Raw genomic sequence first — 19,277 nt, forward strand, 5'->3', positions numbered from 1 at the left:
AATACCTGTTTTTGTGGGGGGAAGTAGGACAAACCCCCGATTTTTTTCTTCTTCTGCAGTGAACACACTTTACTACATCACGGGTGATGAAGGTTGTGGTCAAGTTTCATCAAAATTGCGTGTTTACATACTGACTGACTGACGGATACTGCGCGATGCTCATACTATGTTCCAGGTAAGCTAAAAAGGATTACACCATTATTTCAACATATTTATAAATGACAACTTAACCAGCTATTTAGTCCCCCTGCAGGATGAAGGCCTCCTTCAATGGGGTCCAGTATATTATATTCAATGCAATTTGAGGTCATTGTACAGGGTGTTTCAAAAGTATTGGTGCTGTTTGATTGTCTCAATTGAACATTATTAATTGTAAATATAATATATATTTTCAGGTTGTGTTCTATGAAGTTGGGAAATTGTCTCCACTAAGTTTCATTTTCTGATGTACAATACTCTGCTATGGAGTGTCGGTGCTGCCGAAGCAGTTTGTTGGCAAGGGTTAAACTGAGTGTTTTGGCATTGCCTTCCCAACAGTATTTAGGGCAAGAATTTTTTATCTTGGATAATGTGCCAGCGATAACTTTTCCAAAGAGGGAGGATTCGTTTTGAGTATCGGGACAACATTTTTTTCTGTAATGCCAAGGAAATTGTGCTTCCCTCAGAAAATACTACAATGAGAACATCTCATAACCCAGAAGAACATCAAGAATTTTGAGTGGATCTCATCTCAATTTCTCAAAAAGTCAAGCCTAATAATATTATAATAATATTCTTTAACTACTGTACATATAATGCACAAATTTTCTCAAGATTGTTGTAGTAACAATGTTGTATCTCAACATTGTTGTAGTAACAATGTTGTATCTCATGATTGTTGTAGTTAGAGCATTTTCTATTCATGATGGAATGAAATCCCAGATGCATCCAGGCTCACAATTTTTGTGCAATAGAAAGTCAACTGATTGGTGAATTATGAGATGACAAAGGCCAACTTATGGTCGGAGGATGATAATGCTACAAATATATTTACGTCAAAAGTGAAAACAAAAACAAAAACGGCAGATATCAAATTCAATGGAGTACTGCTCTCCGCTTGGCATCCGGCTTGGGATCCTAGGATCCTGGGTTCGAATCCCGGTCGATCGCTAAATTAACACCAGGGGGGTTGACTCAGCCTGTCATCCTTCCGAGGTCGGCAAATTGAGTACCAGCTTGCTGGGATGAATGATCACGGTGTGTACCCCGATTTAGAATAGGTACACCGTATCCCTGCGCATCGTAAGAGGCGACTAAGGGTTGGCGTCAACATTGCCTCAAACAGGGAACCATGATTGTCATGAGGCCTGCAAGGCTAACCCCCTCTCTAGCGGGGAAAATGGCCTTAAAACGATCATTCATTCATTCATTTCACTGCTCTCCGCTATGGGCTGGCGCCTCAACACCACCCACGTCTGCTTCTCCTGAATTGTGTTGAATGTAAAGCTGTCAAAATTATTGGAATATCCGGCGATGAGGCCGAAGCACAATGTCTGTTTCTCTCACATCACAGGCAGGTCGGTGGTCTCTGTTTTTTACCGTCTATTCTCCAACATTCTCCCCTCTACTCTCAGTCCTCTGACCCTCTCCAGCACCTCCAGGATGCACAGGTGCTTCCAGTAACTTCCAAAAACTTCCAAAATTACTTGGATTAAACTTCCTTGGAGAATCACTTGGTTAAACTTCCAAAATCCAGGCTGACTGCACACTTCAACTCTTTAATGCCTCACTTCTCCCATCTACAGAACATCTGTCCCACTGTCAGTTCGACATTGCTCTTTAATGAGCCTCACTACTGTATAAAAAGAAAAGAAAAAAAGAGAAGTGTCGATGTCCTATTTTGACACCAAACTGTAGGAGGTGTCATTACAATCTCCTCACCATTCGTCTCGCATCCCAGCAACTCCATACGTAGTGTGCAGCGAGTATTGCACGACTTTGGCCACAGCCGAATGTACCTGGCGATTAGGGCCTCCTCCAGGCTGGTCGTTACTGGTGTGTTGTTGTCATTGTTACCACGAAATACCTGCAGATGCATCAATATTGTGCAATGTACATTTGTTTCAAAATTGTGTATAGGCTCACTATCTTTTGTGATTCTCACCTGGCAGTGCATTTGTAGTACAATCTATTTGACACATCCCTCTTGGAAATGTCATTTCTGATTATGCATGTGTCTTCACCAAGAGAACGACAAAGGAGTGCTACACCAACCCCTGCTCAAAAAAGAATGAGGCAACAAACAAGGTTATATAAATAAAAACTTGCCTTAGCTTTGCGAGTTTTGGGATCTTTGATGAAGGTCCAGCTCTTGCCATTAGTGCTGTAGGCGAGTGTGTACATCATCACAAATTCCTGCACAAACATCCGCTTGGCTCCTTGGGTTATGACACCAGTCACACGCATCTCTCGTGCAAGGTCCACCTGTACAGATGAATCAGATGCAGAGCTACTGCAATGCCAGATCAAAGGCCGAAACGACCAATATGTACCAAAATGGATCACACATCATCGCATTGCCTTGTAGCCAAATAAATGAAACGTTTTTTTTGGGTGTCAATGCAACGTAATGGGAAGGATTTTGCAAACATTACAGGCTTTTGTTTTAAATAAAAAGTCTAGTTTTATCGAACAGCAGGAAGACTAGAACAGCAGTCGGTAGAGCGCATACCTCCGCCAGGCTGAACAGCTCACGTTTTGTATCCCACAGAGGCCGGATCTGCATCCATACCTGAACCAAAATCCAATTTGCTTGTTCTAGTCACCTAACTAACTCCTACCTAGTTTTGTCATAATAAGGTTTTGAAATATCACGATATATGTCGTTTTAGCGGCCCCATCTCTCAATGGGGAAGAATCACCTACATAATTATACTATCCAGATCTGGATCTTCACCAAAATCTAATCATTTTGTCCGTGTCATATTCCGAACCTCGCCACCAAATTTCGTCTGAATCTGTCCACAGCTTTTTGTAAACAGACAAACAAACAGACAAACAAACACAGGGGTGAAAACATAACCTCCATCCACCTTCGGTGGCAGAGGTAATACATTTTCAAGGATTTTCGATTATTTGGTGTGTACCAAAAACCTTGACCTTTCTTGCTCTTTATGTGAAGGCCATGCATCGCATTTACCACAAAAGTACCACAAAAGACGCCATAGATTGTGCTCCACCAAAATCCCTTTGTATTGTGTCAGATGAGACATTAGAAGATGCTGTTGTGTAACAGAAATTACCTGCAGCCACGGTGACTTGTCTTCATCGTCTGGACTCCAAGCATTCACAAGACCCTGTTCGTTGAGACGAGCGTAAGAGGGAAACCATTTATGTAGGCCAAGCATGGTACACAAGAAAGACGAGGCCGTAATTTGGAAGCTTAAAATCGACTGGCCTTCCATGCCCAGTGGTGCAAAACATTCTGAAAGGTAAAGGAAACATTACAGGTCACAGATCATTGGACGTGAAGATGAGCAACATAAGTGAGAGTCAATCAAATTTTATTGAAGAGTTGTGCCTTTGAGTGTACGGTACGACGTAAGCTTATTACCCTCGCCCGAGGAGAGGGTATTGTATTTGGGTCCGTTTGTCTCTCTGTCTGTTTGTTGGAGCAAATTATACACAAAGCATAAGTGTATGCAGAGTATATATTAGCATATCTGGAAAGACTTCAATATCCCCACCGGAAATTATTTCAGTGACTTAGGCGGTGTATTGTGTGCAGTGCATGGTTAACACTCCATATTAAAAATGGTTAACCTATGGTTCAATATGGAACGAGTGTTCATTTTATGTTTTATATATGTATGTATGTATATGTTTGTTTTATATATATATATATATATATATATATATATGTTATGTACATGTCTCTGAAATGTTTGGTTTGGTGACATGTTAATTGTGCAAGTTGAGCAGAGTAAAAAGGTGATGGGCATATTCATATTGCAGTTCAATATTTTAAGCCTTGTGGAAAGATCACGATTGTTTAGGACATTTCTGGCTGCTTCCTGATAGAGAACCATCTTGCATTAACGAGCAATTTCTGGCGGCATTTGAATATAGAACCATCCATTAAGTACCAGCAGATTCTTGAAGGAGAAGCTTTCAAAATGTTCTTGGACTGAGTGTATATAAATAGTAAAGTAGAGCGAGAGCAAGAAGCAGAGAAGAGAGCCAATCACCATTTGCTTTGCTGGGCCACGTACGTGCATCGTTTTATGTTTTGAGTTTGGACTATGCCCGACATGGATCGATGAAGGACCTTGGGTTTTGTTTCATTGCTTCATAACCTGTTCCTGAAACGTTGTGGAAGCTTGATCCAGAAAGAATGACCGATAATGATGACAGTTCACTCTTGTGTAGACACTGAAAACAAGGCTGTGTGAGAAAATACACACACCAAAGAACGTTGGCCCAAATTAATCAGAAAAGGCAGAGGTAGTTCAGTACGAGATGATGAGCGGCTTAGGAGCCGAGTGGATAATGCCTTATTGGATTGCCTTCAGTGGTGTGGGTTCGATCCCCATGGCCGCTCATCTGAAATTCGCACATCCTGTGATGGAGTAGTGAGTGACCTGTCCGGGATTGGTTCTAAGCTGTAGACTTGTTACAACTCGTCATAAACATCCTGATGCCCTCCAAAGAGCAGATTGGAATCCACCACCACCCACGAGGAGCTAAAACGTGATGTGAAGAAAACTTATAAAATGAAGAGTAATCGTAGCAGCAAATGGAGAGATTAAAAACAACCTCATGGGGGTATTTCAGAGATACCAGGAAACCTCACAACAAACGAGTTACAATTTGAGAGGCTGTCCAATGCTCAGTGACAATCCTAAAAGTCAAAATGGCACTTTGTGTCACACTGAAAAATGCTCCAGTGCTCAAGATGGAAAACATCACAGCATCACAGCACCTCCTCTACACACAAGCATAACTACATATAATTGGGCGATACAATTTTTATCTGGCATGACCTTTGACCTCTTGATGCCGAAATCGAATAAGTTTGTCTTTGCATCAAAATATATATTTATACCAAGTTTGGTAAAAAATCCCATCACTGATTCACAAGTTAGAGCAGTAACAGAATTTTTACCGAACATGACCTCTGACGTTTGACCTCTTCACCCCCAAAATATAATCAGTTCATCTTTACATCATTATAGCTGTATCAAGTTTGATCACAATCCAATCACTGGTTCACACGTTAGCACAGTAACGGAATTTTTACCCAACATGACCTTTGACCTATTGACCCCAAAATCTAATCAATTCATCTTTGTATTGGACTATATGCTTCTACCAAGTTTGTTCAAAATCCAATCACTGGTTCACAAGTTAGTGCGGTAACAGTTTTTTTTTACCTAACATGACCTCTGTGACCTTTTACCTCTTGATTCCAAAATCTAATCAGGTCATCTTTGCATCATTATACAAAGTTGTACTAGGTTTGACGTCGATCCCTTTAGCCGTTCTTAAGTTATCATGGTAACGAAAATCTATCACAAACGGATGGACGGATATTAACCAATCAAAAGACTTGCTTTAGAATGAAAAACTAGTCTTGCAGGTGAAGGTTTGTATTGATGTGCATCGGCGGAAAGAAAGAACAATGAATGAAATCAACAGGAGATTGATCAAGGACTATAACCAACATGGAATCAACAGGACGAACCTGGGTGGGAAGCAAGGTGAAGCTGATGTTTCAGGCGCTAACCCCGTCGTACATACAGTCACGTGAAAAGGTAAGTACACCCCATGTAAAGTCTTGACTTTTTCAACATAATAATAATAATAATTCATTTATTTTGTATAGCGCTTTTCAAGAAGCCCAAAGGCGCTTTGACAGAGTGGAAAACATAATGCATAACAATACATAACATATTTCATAACATAATTATACAATGAACATATTTCAACGTACAGCTATTTGATCTTCATTTCAACAATATTGATAGATAAAGGTGATATAATGTTACAAATATCATGAAACAATTACATTTTGTAGTCCATTGTATAATTTAAATAAACATAAATGCAAATTTTGCATGTGGTAAAGTAAGTACACCCTTGGCTCCAATAGGTGGTATTGCCCCCTTTGGCAGAAACAACCTCAAGTAGGCGTTTCTTATAACAGTCTACCAGTCTCTGACATCGACTGGTAGAAATTTTTGCCCACTCCACCATGCAGAATTCTTTCAGCTGTGCGATGTTTGAGGGGTTTCTTGCATGCATAGCTCGTTTCAAATCCCCCCACAACATCTCGATGGGATTTAGATCTGGGCTTTGACTTGGCCATTCCAGAACCCTCCATTTCTTTCTTTTCAGCCATTCCTTGGTGTATTTAATGGTATGTTTAGGGTCATTGTCATGTTGCAAGGTCCACCTTCTGTTGAGCTTCAACTTTCTGACAGATGGCCTCACATTATCCTCAAGCACCCTCTGGTACAATGAAGAATTAATAGTGAATTCTATGATGGTGAGCTGCCCAGGCCCTCATGCAGCAAAGCTGCCCCAAACCATAATATTTCCACCACCATGCTTTACAGTTGGTATCAGGTTCTTGTGGTCAAATGCTGTCTTTGGTTTTCGCCAAACATGTCTTCTGGTCCAAATAGCTCGACCTTTGACTCATCTGTCCAGAGCACATTGTTCCAGAAGTGCTGGTCTTTGCCTCGGTGTTCATTGGCAAACTTTAGTCTTGCCCTGATGTTCTTTCTGGACAGCAAAGGTTTCCTCCTGGCACACCTCCCATGTAGATCAAATTTGTGCAGCCTCTTTCTAATGGTAGACTCATGCATTTTGACATCAACAGTGGCAAGAGCTATCTGTAGGTCCCGTGATGACATTCTGGGGTTCTTAGAAACTTCTTTCAGCATCTTGCGGTCTGCTCTCAGGCTGAACTTGCTGGGGCGGCCTGGCCTGAACAAGTTGGCAGTTTGGAATGTTCTCCACTTGCAGATGATCTTCCGGACAGTCGAATGATTGATTTCAAATTGTTTGGAGATCTTTTTAAATCCCTTCCCAGACTCGTAGGCATCTATAACCTTCTTTCTGAAGGCCTGAGAGAGCTCTTTTGATCTCGGCATGGTGACGCCGCACACTTCAACAACAAAGCAAACCAAACTAAATGTCTGAGGTTTAAATAAGACAGGTTCCTCCAAGATCCTCTCTAACGATGTTCTTATCATTTGCACCTGAGCTGGTGTACCTGATTCTAATTTTAGATATTTGAAGTAGTGATAAATGTAGGGGTGTACTTACTTTTTCCACATGCGAAATTTGCATTTATGTTTATTTAAATTATACAATGGACTACAAAATGTAAATGTTTCATGATATTTGTTATATTAAATCACCTTTATCTATCAATATTGTTGAAATGAAGATCAAATAACTATGTTGAAATATGTTGAAAAAGTCAAAACTTTACATGGGGTGGACTTACTTTTTCACGTGACTGTACATCCTAAACCACAAGATACATAGTTTCAGGCATTATACATAAACCTGTGCCCACACGTATCTGGCTGTGATGAGAGTTAACGTCCAAAATGTCAGCTTCTCCTTGCTTCCCACTGAGGTTAGAGCAGAGCGCAATCAACTGTCTGTTGATTTCATGCATTGTTCTTCAAAGACTTACTTATCCTCATCAAGTCTTTCGACCGTTTGATACGTCTATGCATGGCCGTTTGTAATAATTCTTCCATTTTTGGCCTTTACAGGTGATGTTCTCAGATATTGTTTTCCTCCTTGAGTTATTGCAAACCTGGTAGAGTTTGCCGATATCAATCACCCTTTTTGTGTTGCTTCTTCTGCTTCATATTCTGTAAATTTAATTTCATCGTTCTTTATACTTCTCTTTAATTACCTCCGCCACCAAATGTGGTTGGAGGTTATGTTTTCACCCCTGTCTGTCTGTCTGTCTGTTTGTGAACAGAATATCTCAAAAAGTTGTGGACGGATTCGGACGAAATTTGGCAGATGTAGAGTATGTGACAAGGACGAAATGATTCGATTTTGGCGAAGATCTGGATTCGGATCCGGCTAGTACAATTTTTTTAAGTGATAGATACATAGTTTCAGGCATTATACATAAACACCATTCACCATTGAGAGATAGGGCCAAAAACTATACATAGCAGGATATCTCAAAAAGTTGTGGACGGACTTGGACGAAACTTGGTGGAGAGGTTGGGTGTCTGACAAGGAAGAATCGATTCAATTTTGGTAAAGATCTGAATATGGATTCGGATATGAGAATTATTTAATTCTTTAAGTAATTATTCACCATTGGGAGATTGGGCCAAAAACGATATACAGTGGGATATATCAAAACGTTGTGGATGGATTTGATCGAAAGTTGTTGGACAGGTTGTGTGTGTGACAAGGAAGAATCAATTCAATTTTGGTGAAGATCTGGATGCAGCTAGTCGAATTTTTAAAGTGATTCTTCACCATTGAGTGATATGGCCATCCAGGCGAAGGCAGTTGATTGGCGAAGTTGGCGAAGTTGATTGACCAGGCGAAGCAACAGGCAGTGGATTGCTCTTTACTGAGTGCCGTTCTAGCTTTTTTTCTTGTACTAACTCTGATATAGTTTCCTCTTTTCTTGATTTGATTTTGAGCTTGTCTTTTGCTTTTCTTGTCTTTTCTTTTCGATCATCAATAATTTTCTTGGCTTAATCTGATATCCATTCTTTCTTTTTATTTCCTTCAAATCCTACGATTTGTTCAGCTGTATCCAAATGTGCATTTCTAAACTCCTTCGAATATTTTCCCACGTCTTCCTCCTCCTTTGATATCTCAGATATGTTGTTCACCAGATTCAAAAGCGACTTAAAGATTGCATCGAAAAAAATGTTCGGAATTCCAACATTTCAACCACAGTGCAGTCTTTATCAGGGTTAGTCACGCATGCATCTTCACCAACTGTCCATCGACATGTCTGAAAACATTTCAAAAGGGTCCATGTGGTGCGTCTCCGAAGAAGCAAACCTACGTGTACGACTCACGAGTTTGGCAGTTCTTTCCTGCGAACTTGGCACCGCAATGACAGCTGTAACCGCCATGAAAGTCTTGACATTCTCCGCCATTCTTACAAGGGGCATCTAATTCACACTCTTTTACATCTGCGTGTACACACACACACATATGCTTGCACACACACCTTTGTATTGCCTCTCATTTATCAAACACAAAATACTGTGTGGCTCTGTGGAAATGGTGACCAAGAGAAAATATTTAGCCAAACATTCTTGTATTGTATACTTCTTTAATTTTCACTCCATAAAAGGGGTTTCAGGGTTTCAGGGTGGATTGGATTCACCAACCAACCTTGGATTCACCAACCAACCTTGGATTGTTTGTTCTTCCCCTCCGAGCAACCAGTTCATGATGTTGGGAAACTCGGTTCAAATACCAGCGACTGTGTTGATTTGTCCATTGTTTACTGATGTGATGATGTTTACATGACAGGACGTAGAATGCAATAAATTGTTGATCTTGTACAACACAGGCTAAAGATGTAATGTCCTAACGGAAGGAATTCATTTTGCCCTTGGCAATCACACAATGATCCATGTGTTTTGAAACAAACCATGTGATGACAAAATGACTGATAGGTTCACAAAATTTACATCGATCGATTCACAAACTTCTTCCCTTCATTACCACAATTTTCATTGTATTTTGAGGTGAGAGCAGTGTCCAAAGCCATTTGCTGGTGACGTCATGCATGTCAATTATGACCAATATCTGTGAATAAAAAATGTGCTTATGTCCAAAAATCAACTTCAACTGTCCATATGGGCAATTCCACGGTTACTCACATTACATATACATATATAGATGCATTCATGTAATGTATTGTAATGTGAGTAACCGTGGAATTGCCCATATATTTACCCATCTAACCTTGCGATGCAGGGGGTAGTGGAGGGGATGACAGGGACGCGAGAGAAGTATTGTGCAATATAAATTCTGCATCGTACACAGGATTGACCATACCTCGCTCACAACGGGGCCCCTCATATCCTGCTGGACACTTGCAGGTGACGACTGTGGCTGAACCCTCAACGTCAAGATCGGGAGTGTCACACCACCCCCCATTAAAGCAAGGATTAGGGTTACAAGGATCCATAACCTCTGATGCCATGGTTGTGTCCATTTCTGAGACATGAAAAACAAAAACACGTGATGTTTTAAAATGCTCAAAATGAGCACACATGTGGAAACATCTCGAGAGATTTGCTTTCACTCCTGGAGGCTGCAGGTTCACAAAAGGGAAATAACAAAATTGGAATCTTTAAAATCATCAATCACCATCAAAAGGTGGAATCACCACCTTTTAAACAAAAGGAAACATTTAAAAATATATTTAAATGGTTAACTATATCTAACATGCAGGTGGTGGACTAAAAAATGGAAACACCTGTGTAAATGAGGGACATCAAGCAACGGCTTCCACATGTGTGGCCCACGTGTTAATTAAGCAAAATAACATCCCAGCATGCTTAGCATCATGTATAAAAATGCTGCACAGGCCTAGTTGCTTATAATTATGGCTAACATGGTTGCACGAGGAGACCCACTGCCCCCTCCCCCAATGCACAGAGCACGTGTAGTCGCCCAATGGTTTGATGAGCAGGACACTGATGATATCCCAATGTCATGGCCTTCTCAGTCACTAGATCTGAACCTAATCGAGCATGTATAGGATATTTTAGAATGAACCTGGTTTCTAAAACCTGGACCCATGCATTCCGGAAGCCTGCGCCCGTACATTGCTCCAACCCTTCTTAAACCTTACGGATGCATTTCTTGGACTGGTAGTCATAAATCTCACACAAGGTTCCACCCCCAACACATAATATTGTAGTGGTGGACCGTGGATGTACACGTGGTCAAATCTTCCACACGGACAATTACCAATTTATCGACGAGTGGTCCTCGAAGGCCCTATGCCATCCACTGGGAAAACCAAAGACATCTTTACTTTGGTTCCTTACGTATAGCAAGTCCAACGAGATCAGTTGCCTACAGGCAGTTCACCCTTCTATAGGATGGTGAAGAACCACCTTTAGAGGCCATTTTTCCCAGCAGAGCAGGGCCTTTTTTGGCCTTTTTTGGGCACCGTGGTCCCCTTTTTGAAGCGATGTTTTATGGCCGGATGCCCTTCCTGCCGCCAACCCTGTTGATCACCTCTTGCGACACACAGGGAATTACCAGTGAGCTGGTGCTCAATTTACCGACCTCAGAAGGATGACAGGCCGAGTCAACCCCCCTGGTGTTAATTCAGCGATGGACCGGGATTCAAACCCAGGATCCTGGGATCCCAAGCCAGCACCCTAACCGCTAGGCCAATAAACCCAGGATCCTAGGATCCCAAGCCGGCACCCTAACCGCTAGGCCAATAAACTCAGGATCCTAGGATCCCAAGCCGGCACCCCTAACCGCTAGGCCAATAAACCCAGGATCCTGGGATCCCAAGCCGGCACCCTAACCGCTAGGCCAATAAACCCAGGATCCTGGGATCCCAAGCCGGAACCCTAACCGCTACGCCAATAAACTCAGGATCCTAGGATCCCAAGCCGGCACCCTAACTGCTAAGCCAACACCAGGCTAACCTTCTATAGGATGGCGGCTGAGCGATAACCTGGGGTGAACATCTGCGTTTTAAAATCTACCGAGGACTTTTTGCGTAAATTTATAATTCGCGTGGTCTGACCCTCGTCGTTAATAACCTTTTCAAATTGAAAAATAGCTTTTTGATTGTATTATATCGCCTTTACATCAAAGTTAAACAATTTGAAAAACTTTTTAAAATCACTATTCATGAGTTTAAAAGTTAATTTACTTCAATGAGTAAAGAATGCCCTCTTAAAGTTCCGTGCATTGTCAAAGTATCATTTGAAAGACTTACCTAATTCACAGGTCAATCCACGAAACCACTTGGGGCAATTACATGTGAAATCATCAAGAGAATCCCCTCTGGCAACGGATTCACACGTTCCTCCATTCGCGCATGGATTCAAATCACAAGCACCTGCGTGCCACGGCAAATCCACGGATGATCAAGAGAAAGATTATGGATGCAAACATGGGAGTAATCACAAAGACAACTGTTTGATAAAAAAATGTACCGTTACTGAAATGAACAAGTGCAAGATTCATCAGGAAGGTTTGTGTGGATTTGGTGCAGAGTTGAAGAGAGTACAAATTTGGAAGCATTTTGAGACGTACGCATGTAATTCTGGAAGAAATGTAGTCTGCAGGTTACAAATGGGTTGTTGTGAAAAAGGTGGCTGGGTAGTGGTGGTAAGATTGTTACTCGAGGTGGATCATCATGGTGAAGGGGTGCATTGGGACAGGTATTTGTGGTACAGGGGGAATGTCGGGGTGGTTCGTCATCGTGAAGTAGACTAGTCGGGACAAATAATTGTGGTGAAAGGGGATCCCCCAGGGCAGGTCGGTGTGGTGAAAGGGGATCCCCCAGGGCAGGTCGGTGTGGTGAAAGGGGATCCCCCAGGGCAGGTCGGTGTGGTGAAAGGGGATCCCCCAGGGCAGGTCGGTGTGGTGAAAGGGGATCCCCCAGGGCAGGTCGGTGTGGTGAAAGGGGATCCCCCAGGGCAGGTCGGTGTGGTGAAAGGCGATCCCCCAGTGCAGGTCGGTGTGGTGAAAGGGACTCGTCGGGCCAGGTCTTCATGGTGAGAGAGACTAATCAGTATGAGTAAGGCGTGGTGAAGGGACTCGTCGGGCCAGGTCTTCATGGTGAGAGAGACTAATCAGTATGAGTAAGGCGTGGTGAAAGGGACTCGTCGGGCCAGGTCTTCATGGTGAGAGAGACTAATCAGTATGGGTAAGGCGTGGTGAAAGGCGCTCGTTGGCACTGGTCGTCATGGCGAAGAAGGCTCATTGGGATGGGTTGTCATGGTGAAAGAGGCCCGATGGGCCGGGTGCCGGATGCCAGGGGGACTTTCAATATACAATGCCATTTCAATTGCTAGCATTATAAATGTATTTTCATTTCTCTACAAGAGTAAGGCTCATGGAGGGTGAGGTGGGGGAGCAGAACAACAATTTGGCACAACCAGCAAAGGAATAAACAAAAAGTAAAGAAGAGAGAGAAATAAGGGGAGGAAACAATGAAATGAGCAAGTAAGAGGGTTGGGGTATGAAGGGTTAATGCGGGTAATAAAGATCATGGGTCATGAGGAAGGATGACACAAGGTGGTGGCGCGCTGCCTGCTTGAATCCTTGGAGGGAAGAGTGGGAATAAACAGCCTCTGGAAGGCGATACCATACATAGGAGAAGCAAGGAACAAGGAAGGGCCGGGAAGTGTGCGGTCAGTACAAATTGGATATGCAATTGAAGAAGATTCGTGTATAATTGTTTCGAGCGAGGTTTAACACAGATGTGGAGTATAACAAATCAGGGCAAATAACAATAAAACGGAAGGTGAGGCCCAATCAGGATCTCTGTAGTACCACAGCACAAGAAAAGTATGCGTCACTTTCATAATGAAGCAAACATGATTTCATGTAGTACTTATGCTGAGTCATCTATAAGTCAGGACCAAAAGGGCATGCTTCATCTCCATAAAGGAATCCACAGGTAAATCACTGCCTCACCGCTTGTGGCTTTGATTAAACAATGGAGGTCAATGTAGCCAGGTGGACAAACGCACAACCAAACTTGAGCTTCCTCGTTCTTCGTGCATACACCTCCATTGTAACAGTTACTTCCGTTGCACTGGTGGATGCTGTATTCAATGTTTGGTGGAGTAGCTGCAGGAAACAAAACATGATATTACAGCAACAACTATAACAAAGAAACCGACCACGGATCATATGATCCTATTACTCAATTACAACACTTGGTAGAGAGCATAGCTACGCCAGGCTGATTAGTTTACGCTTTGTATCCCACTGATAGGTTGGATCTGGATCCGGACATTAACCAAAATGTAAGCAATTCGTCCTTGTCACACACCCAACCTGTCCTCAAAGTTTCGTCCAAATCCATCCACAACTTTTTGAGATATCCTGCTCACAGAAAAATACCCACGCAAATTGACTGAGCTTGAACCGTTTTGTACAGAAGAATTGGCAAATATCACCCAATAAAGGTGTGCAAAGTTGGTGGAGACCTATCCCAACAGACTCACAGCTGTAATTGCCGTCAAAGGTGCCTCCACCAAGTATTAACTCAGGGGGGTGGACACTTATCCAACCAATATATTCTAGTTTTGTATTATAAATTAACTTTCTGAAATTTGTAGAATTTGTTTGTCGCTTGGAAGTTGTTGGTTGCGATGTGTAAATAAAGGTGGAAATTTTTTTGATTTAATGCAATTTAATTCCTGGTGACAAGGCAACAAAAGGTGAAAAATTTGAAAGGGGGTGTAGACTTTCTATAGGGACTGTATATGAGTGTGCACTCAAGTGCAGCCTTTCTGCATTTGCGAAGCGCTTCACACAACCCGCCCTGCATTTGCAGCGCTTCACACAACCCTCCCTGCATTTGCAGCGCTTCACACAACCCTCCCTGCATTTGCAGCGCTTCACACAACCCTCCCTGCATTTGCAGCGCTTCACACAACCCTCCCTGCATTTGCAGCACTTCACACAACCCTCCCTGCATTTGCAGCGCTTCACACAACCCTCCCTGCATTTGCAGCACTTCACACAACCCTCCCTGCATTTGCGAAGCGCTTCACACAACCCTCCCTGCATTTGCAGCGCTTCACACAACCCTCCCTGCATTTGCAGCGCTTCACACAACCCTCCCTGCATTTGCAGCGCTTCATACAACCCTCCCTGCATTTGCAGCACTTCACACAACCCTCCCTGCATTTGCAGCGCTTCACACAACCCTCCCTGCATTTGCAGCGCTTCACACAACCCTCCCTGCATTTGCAGGACACAATGTCGTGGAAGGTCTGAGCCGCATCGGGTAGTGTACTCCAGTGCGTCTCGAACAGACCGTCACCAGTCTTGGTCCACCACCAGCTGGTCTGTGAAGTCATTGCAACCACTGGCGGCCATTTTGTAAGATGGTCGCCACAGCCGTCAGTGGTCAAGTCCTCAATACCTCAATATCCTGATATGTTCATAATATATTAGTTTATCTCTGTGCCAAATTTGGTGCTTTTATCACAAAATGCACAATTGTTGTGAATATTTTGGCCCTGGCGTCCCACTATGATGGCCGTTGCAGCAACTGAGGCACAGCTCTAACATGATGGGAGCAAGAGCATGCTGTAATGCACCCATAATAGCTAGCAAAATGGCATGAGCACCAATGACCAATGCCAGCTGGTTTCCAGTACGAGTGAGAGCACGGTTACTGCGTGACGGTGGTGGACGCTATTCCACTCCCTTGTTGGAGACGAAAATCTTTTCCACACTGGTCCTCGTCAGTGGACACTTATGCAGGTGGATGTAACATGAGATCATCAACCGAATTCGGTAATCACCATGTACAGAGGGCTTTTGGAGTTAAACGCCATGCCGTTTGGCCTCACCAATGCACCATCTGCTTTTTAGCACCTCATGTAACTAGTGTTGGTGGGGTTGCGGTGAAGCCTGTGTACCTGGATGGCATCATTATTTTCAGCCGCCTCAAAGAGGAACGCCTAGAGCAGCTCCAATTACTGTCCGAGTAGTTGAGAAGTCATCGAGTGGGCAAGCAAGGTTTGGGTGGCCTCCGATTTACCAAATCCACCAAACGACTAGATCAGTTGATGGTGAAAAATATGTCCTTTCCGTGTGACCCTGACCGTCAATAGGAATCTGAAACCTGCGAAGATTGCTTGACAATGGTGCTTATCCCAGTCTTTTCACACTTAACCGGCCATTCCTCCTGGACACATGCCTGAGACATCAGAATAGGAGCTGTGTTGGCACAAACGGACAAATAAGGGGTAAGCGGGTGATAGTACAAGTCAACCACAAACTGAAGGCCAAGGAATAAATTGCTAGTGTAGGTTTACGTACGTCTTTTTTCGACCTGCATGGCCGAGAGTTTGCTGCCTGGACAAACAATTCAGCCCCAGCAGTGGCTCCATGATTTAAAGGATAACATGGGGCAGCTGAAGCGCTGAATGGAGATCCAACATGCCTACTTATTCAGGTGGAACATCACCTGGGCCTCACCCATCACAAGGTAGATGCTGTGTACAGGTGAACTGCTGAAATGTAAGAGAAAACTCTGGTGGCTGCATTGGACACCATGCCATTCACCTGTGCGTGGGCACCAGGTCTGTCAGGGCAGGAGCTGCAAGTCAGTCTCATCGAAGATGGCATTTTGCATACGATGCTGAAATCGCTGGAGGTGGGCACACACTTATGTTTGAGCCTGTATTTCAACCTTGGGTTGAGGCTTTGGGTGGCATGCGGCCTGGTAAAAGTCAGGTGGTGGGATGATTAGTGGGTGCTGGTGTCAGCTAGACTGCTGGCATGGGTATTCCGCATTACCAATGACCAATCAACAGTGGGTCACAGGGGCAGCCACTAAATGCATGGGCAGTTGAGTGACAAAGTGTTTTGATCTGGAATGCATGAGGACATGGATCGATCAATTGAAAAACCTGAACTACTCACGGCCTACGTAAGGCCATTGTCCACACCTAAATGGAGTAATGCTCTTCTGTATGGGCTGGCGCTCCAGCATCACATCTATCTCTACTGGAATCTGTGTTATCTAAAGCTCTCAACGTTATTGACATCTGCAGCAATGAGGGCGAAGCACAAAATCTGTTATTCTCACATCTCCAGCAGGTCGGTTGCCCGTTTTTCACTCCCTCTTCTCCGGTCTACCTCCCCCTGCTCTCTCAGCCCTCTTACCATCCAAAGAAAATCCAGGATGCATGTGTTCCTCCTGGTTCAACTCCACAAATCAAGACTGACAACACATCTCCCTTGTTTTGTTAGTTTTTATCCCACTTGTGGAACTGCCTTGCTGAGGATCGTCAAACACATTCTTCTCCAGGGCTTCAAGCATGCAATGGATCATTATCTAATGTCATCCCCCATCCCTACGCACAATCATTTCTACCTCAATTAACCTTATCCAACCTAACCCACTGGGATGATAGCCGAGAGGTACGTACACTCGTCTCTGAGCTGTCTCGCTTGGGTTCGGATCTCGACCCAGGTATGCAGACTTTCATCCTTGTGCTTCACAGACAGGGCAATTAATCAATGTCTGTGCCGTCCCTTGGATGGACGTTAAGCTTGGCATCGTGTCTGAAACTTCTGGGATTAGTTTGTGGACGTTATAGATCGCATAACATCCTTCATGAAAAGTATGTGACCCTGACAAAATTCCTTCCCTCATCACCACTGGGAAGGCAATGGCAAACCAGCCAGTGTAACACTCACCGTGAAGCTACTTTGGCAGCACAGAATCTGCCTTCAACGAGGTTACCATAGTTATATTATACTAGCAGAAGTACCCGGCATTGCCGGGCGGGGGAGGGGAGGGGAACGGGGGGGGGGGGGGGGGAGGGAGCCCCTTAGCAAAGCGAGCGATTTTTTTTTTCATAGCGTCATAGCGTTCATAGCGTTTCATAGCGTCATAGCGATTTTTTTTTTCATAGCGTCATAGCGGTCATATCGTTCATAGCGTTTCATAGCGATTTTTTTTTCATAGCGTCATAGCGTTCATATCGTTCATAGCGTCATAGCGTCATAACGTTCATAGCGTCATCACGTGATCGCTCTGAGCGAATCAGCGCCCACCTGCTCTGATTCCGTCGATTCCGTGCGCTGAAATGCGCTGAGGTAAATATGAATAAAAAATATGGATCGTCAAATATTTTGAGTTCGGCCATGTTCGTCCCACGCTCAATGGCCATGTCTATGTCAAATATCAAGCACGTAAGCCTCTCCGTTTAGGAGTCTATCGGTAACATTACACACACACACACACACACACACACACACACACACACACACACACACACACACACACACACACACACACACACACACACACACACACACACACACACACACACACACACACACACACACACACACTGTGTTTTATATATATAGATTAACCTAAGTCAACCCGAATGTTATTTGGAGGTTACTGTGCTTCCTCCACTCCACCACTCTTTTCCTGTTTGTTCGTTCTCTTGCTAATTGTGTCCAACTGTCGTCTCACAGTCATTTTGTTGTCCTTTCAACTTCTGCCACCTCTCTCTTCCATGAGCCTCGATCTTGAATAATAATAGAAAATAATGCAAGGAAAGGCAATAAATATATTTCATAAACAAAGAACTGTTCATCATTAATGATAGCTAGCAATCTGAAGGTCAACATCACGCAATGGCGCTCATATCAATCTAATAGTCATTATTATCACGTGGTGGCGATCCTAATAATAACATCACGTGATGGGAATGCGCACGCGACTCCAACTAGAAACAAAATAAAGTTCATCGCAAATCCAAGGGGCTTCGGCAGGGAAGAGTGAGAAGAGCTGGGACTCACCAGCCGAGGATGTCTGTCGAAACACAGCAGCGATCATGAGCACAAGAAGCGCCTCCATGTCGACAGATTCCGCGGAAATGACCTTCATCCCACATTAGCCCTTTGTGGGATATCCGTCCCCATCATTATGCTCCTCCTCCTCCTCCTCCTCCTCCTTTACTCTTGCTCCACCCACAACCTTCCTGTCGTCCGGTTCCATTCAGGGTAAAGGGTACAACATGGCTAGGCATGGTAGTCATATAAAGACGTTAGAAAGAGCCAAAATAAACGATGTAAACCGCACTTTATCTAACAACTCAACAAGACAAATTGATATTGATTGGATAAGGGTAACATGGGGCGGAGCTAAGCTGGGTGCTGGAAGGGCGGGGTTTTGCCTATGACGTCATCGTGCGATCATTCCCAACATGTTGTGTGTGCTCTTATGTTGTTGGGAGGTTAGAAACGGACATATAACGGTTCACATTCCAACGTCCTCACTCATCTCACATCGTCCGACAGGATGGAGCGCAGCAGCCAAGTTCCCCCTCTTCGGAGTGAGCAACTCCCTTGGTGTTCGTCACACATTCCAGCTCGCTTGTTCATAACATTCACATTCAAGCATCTATATCCGTCGCCTTGCTTTCATCCCATTCGATCCAACATCGTTTCCAGAACCATTTAAATAATTATATCACACACACACACACATCTCGTTTTTTCATTTCTGTAACTCAAAATTCTTT

At 43.6% G+C, this 19,277-nt stretch overlaps 1 protein-coding gene across 1 annotated transcript; it reads right to left on the bottom strand.

Annotated features, from left to right (window-relative positions):
* Positions 1 to 1,810: 1,810 nt before the first annotated feature.
* Positions 1,811 to 18,689, bottom strand: LOC144891060 (EGF-like repeat and discoidin I-like domain-containing protein 3). The gene is made up of 8 exons (XM_078773456.1): positions 18,553 to 18,689; positions 13,681 to 13,836; positions 11,972 to 12,094; positions 10,057 to 10,218; positions 9,063 to 9,179; positions 3,282 to 3,463; positions 2,308 to 2,463; positions 1,811 to 2,065 (listed from the first exon to the last, which is right to left on the bottom strand). Exons 1-8 carry the CDS (start codon positions 18,638 to 18,640, stop codon positions 1,832 to 1,834), a joined length of 1,218 nt encoding a protein of 405 aa, XP_078629582.1. The 5' UTR covers positions 18,641 to 18,689; the 3' UTR covers positions 1,811 to 1,831.
* Between the last annotated feature and the right edge of the window lie 588 nt (positions 18,690 to 19,277).

Source organism: Myxine glutinosa, chromosome 2 (assembly GCF_964187855.1).
Source record: "Myxine glutinosa chromosome 2, kmMyxGlut1.1, whole genome shotgun sequence".
Classification (NCBI taxonomy): Eukaryota; Metazoa; Chordata; class Myxini; order Myxiniformes; family Myxinidae; genus Myxine; species Myxine glutinosa.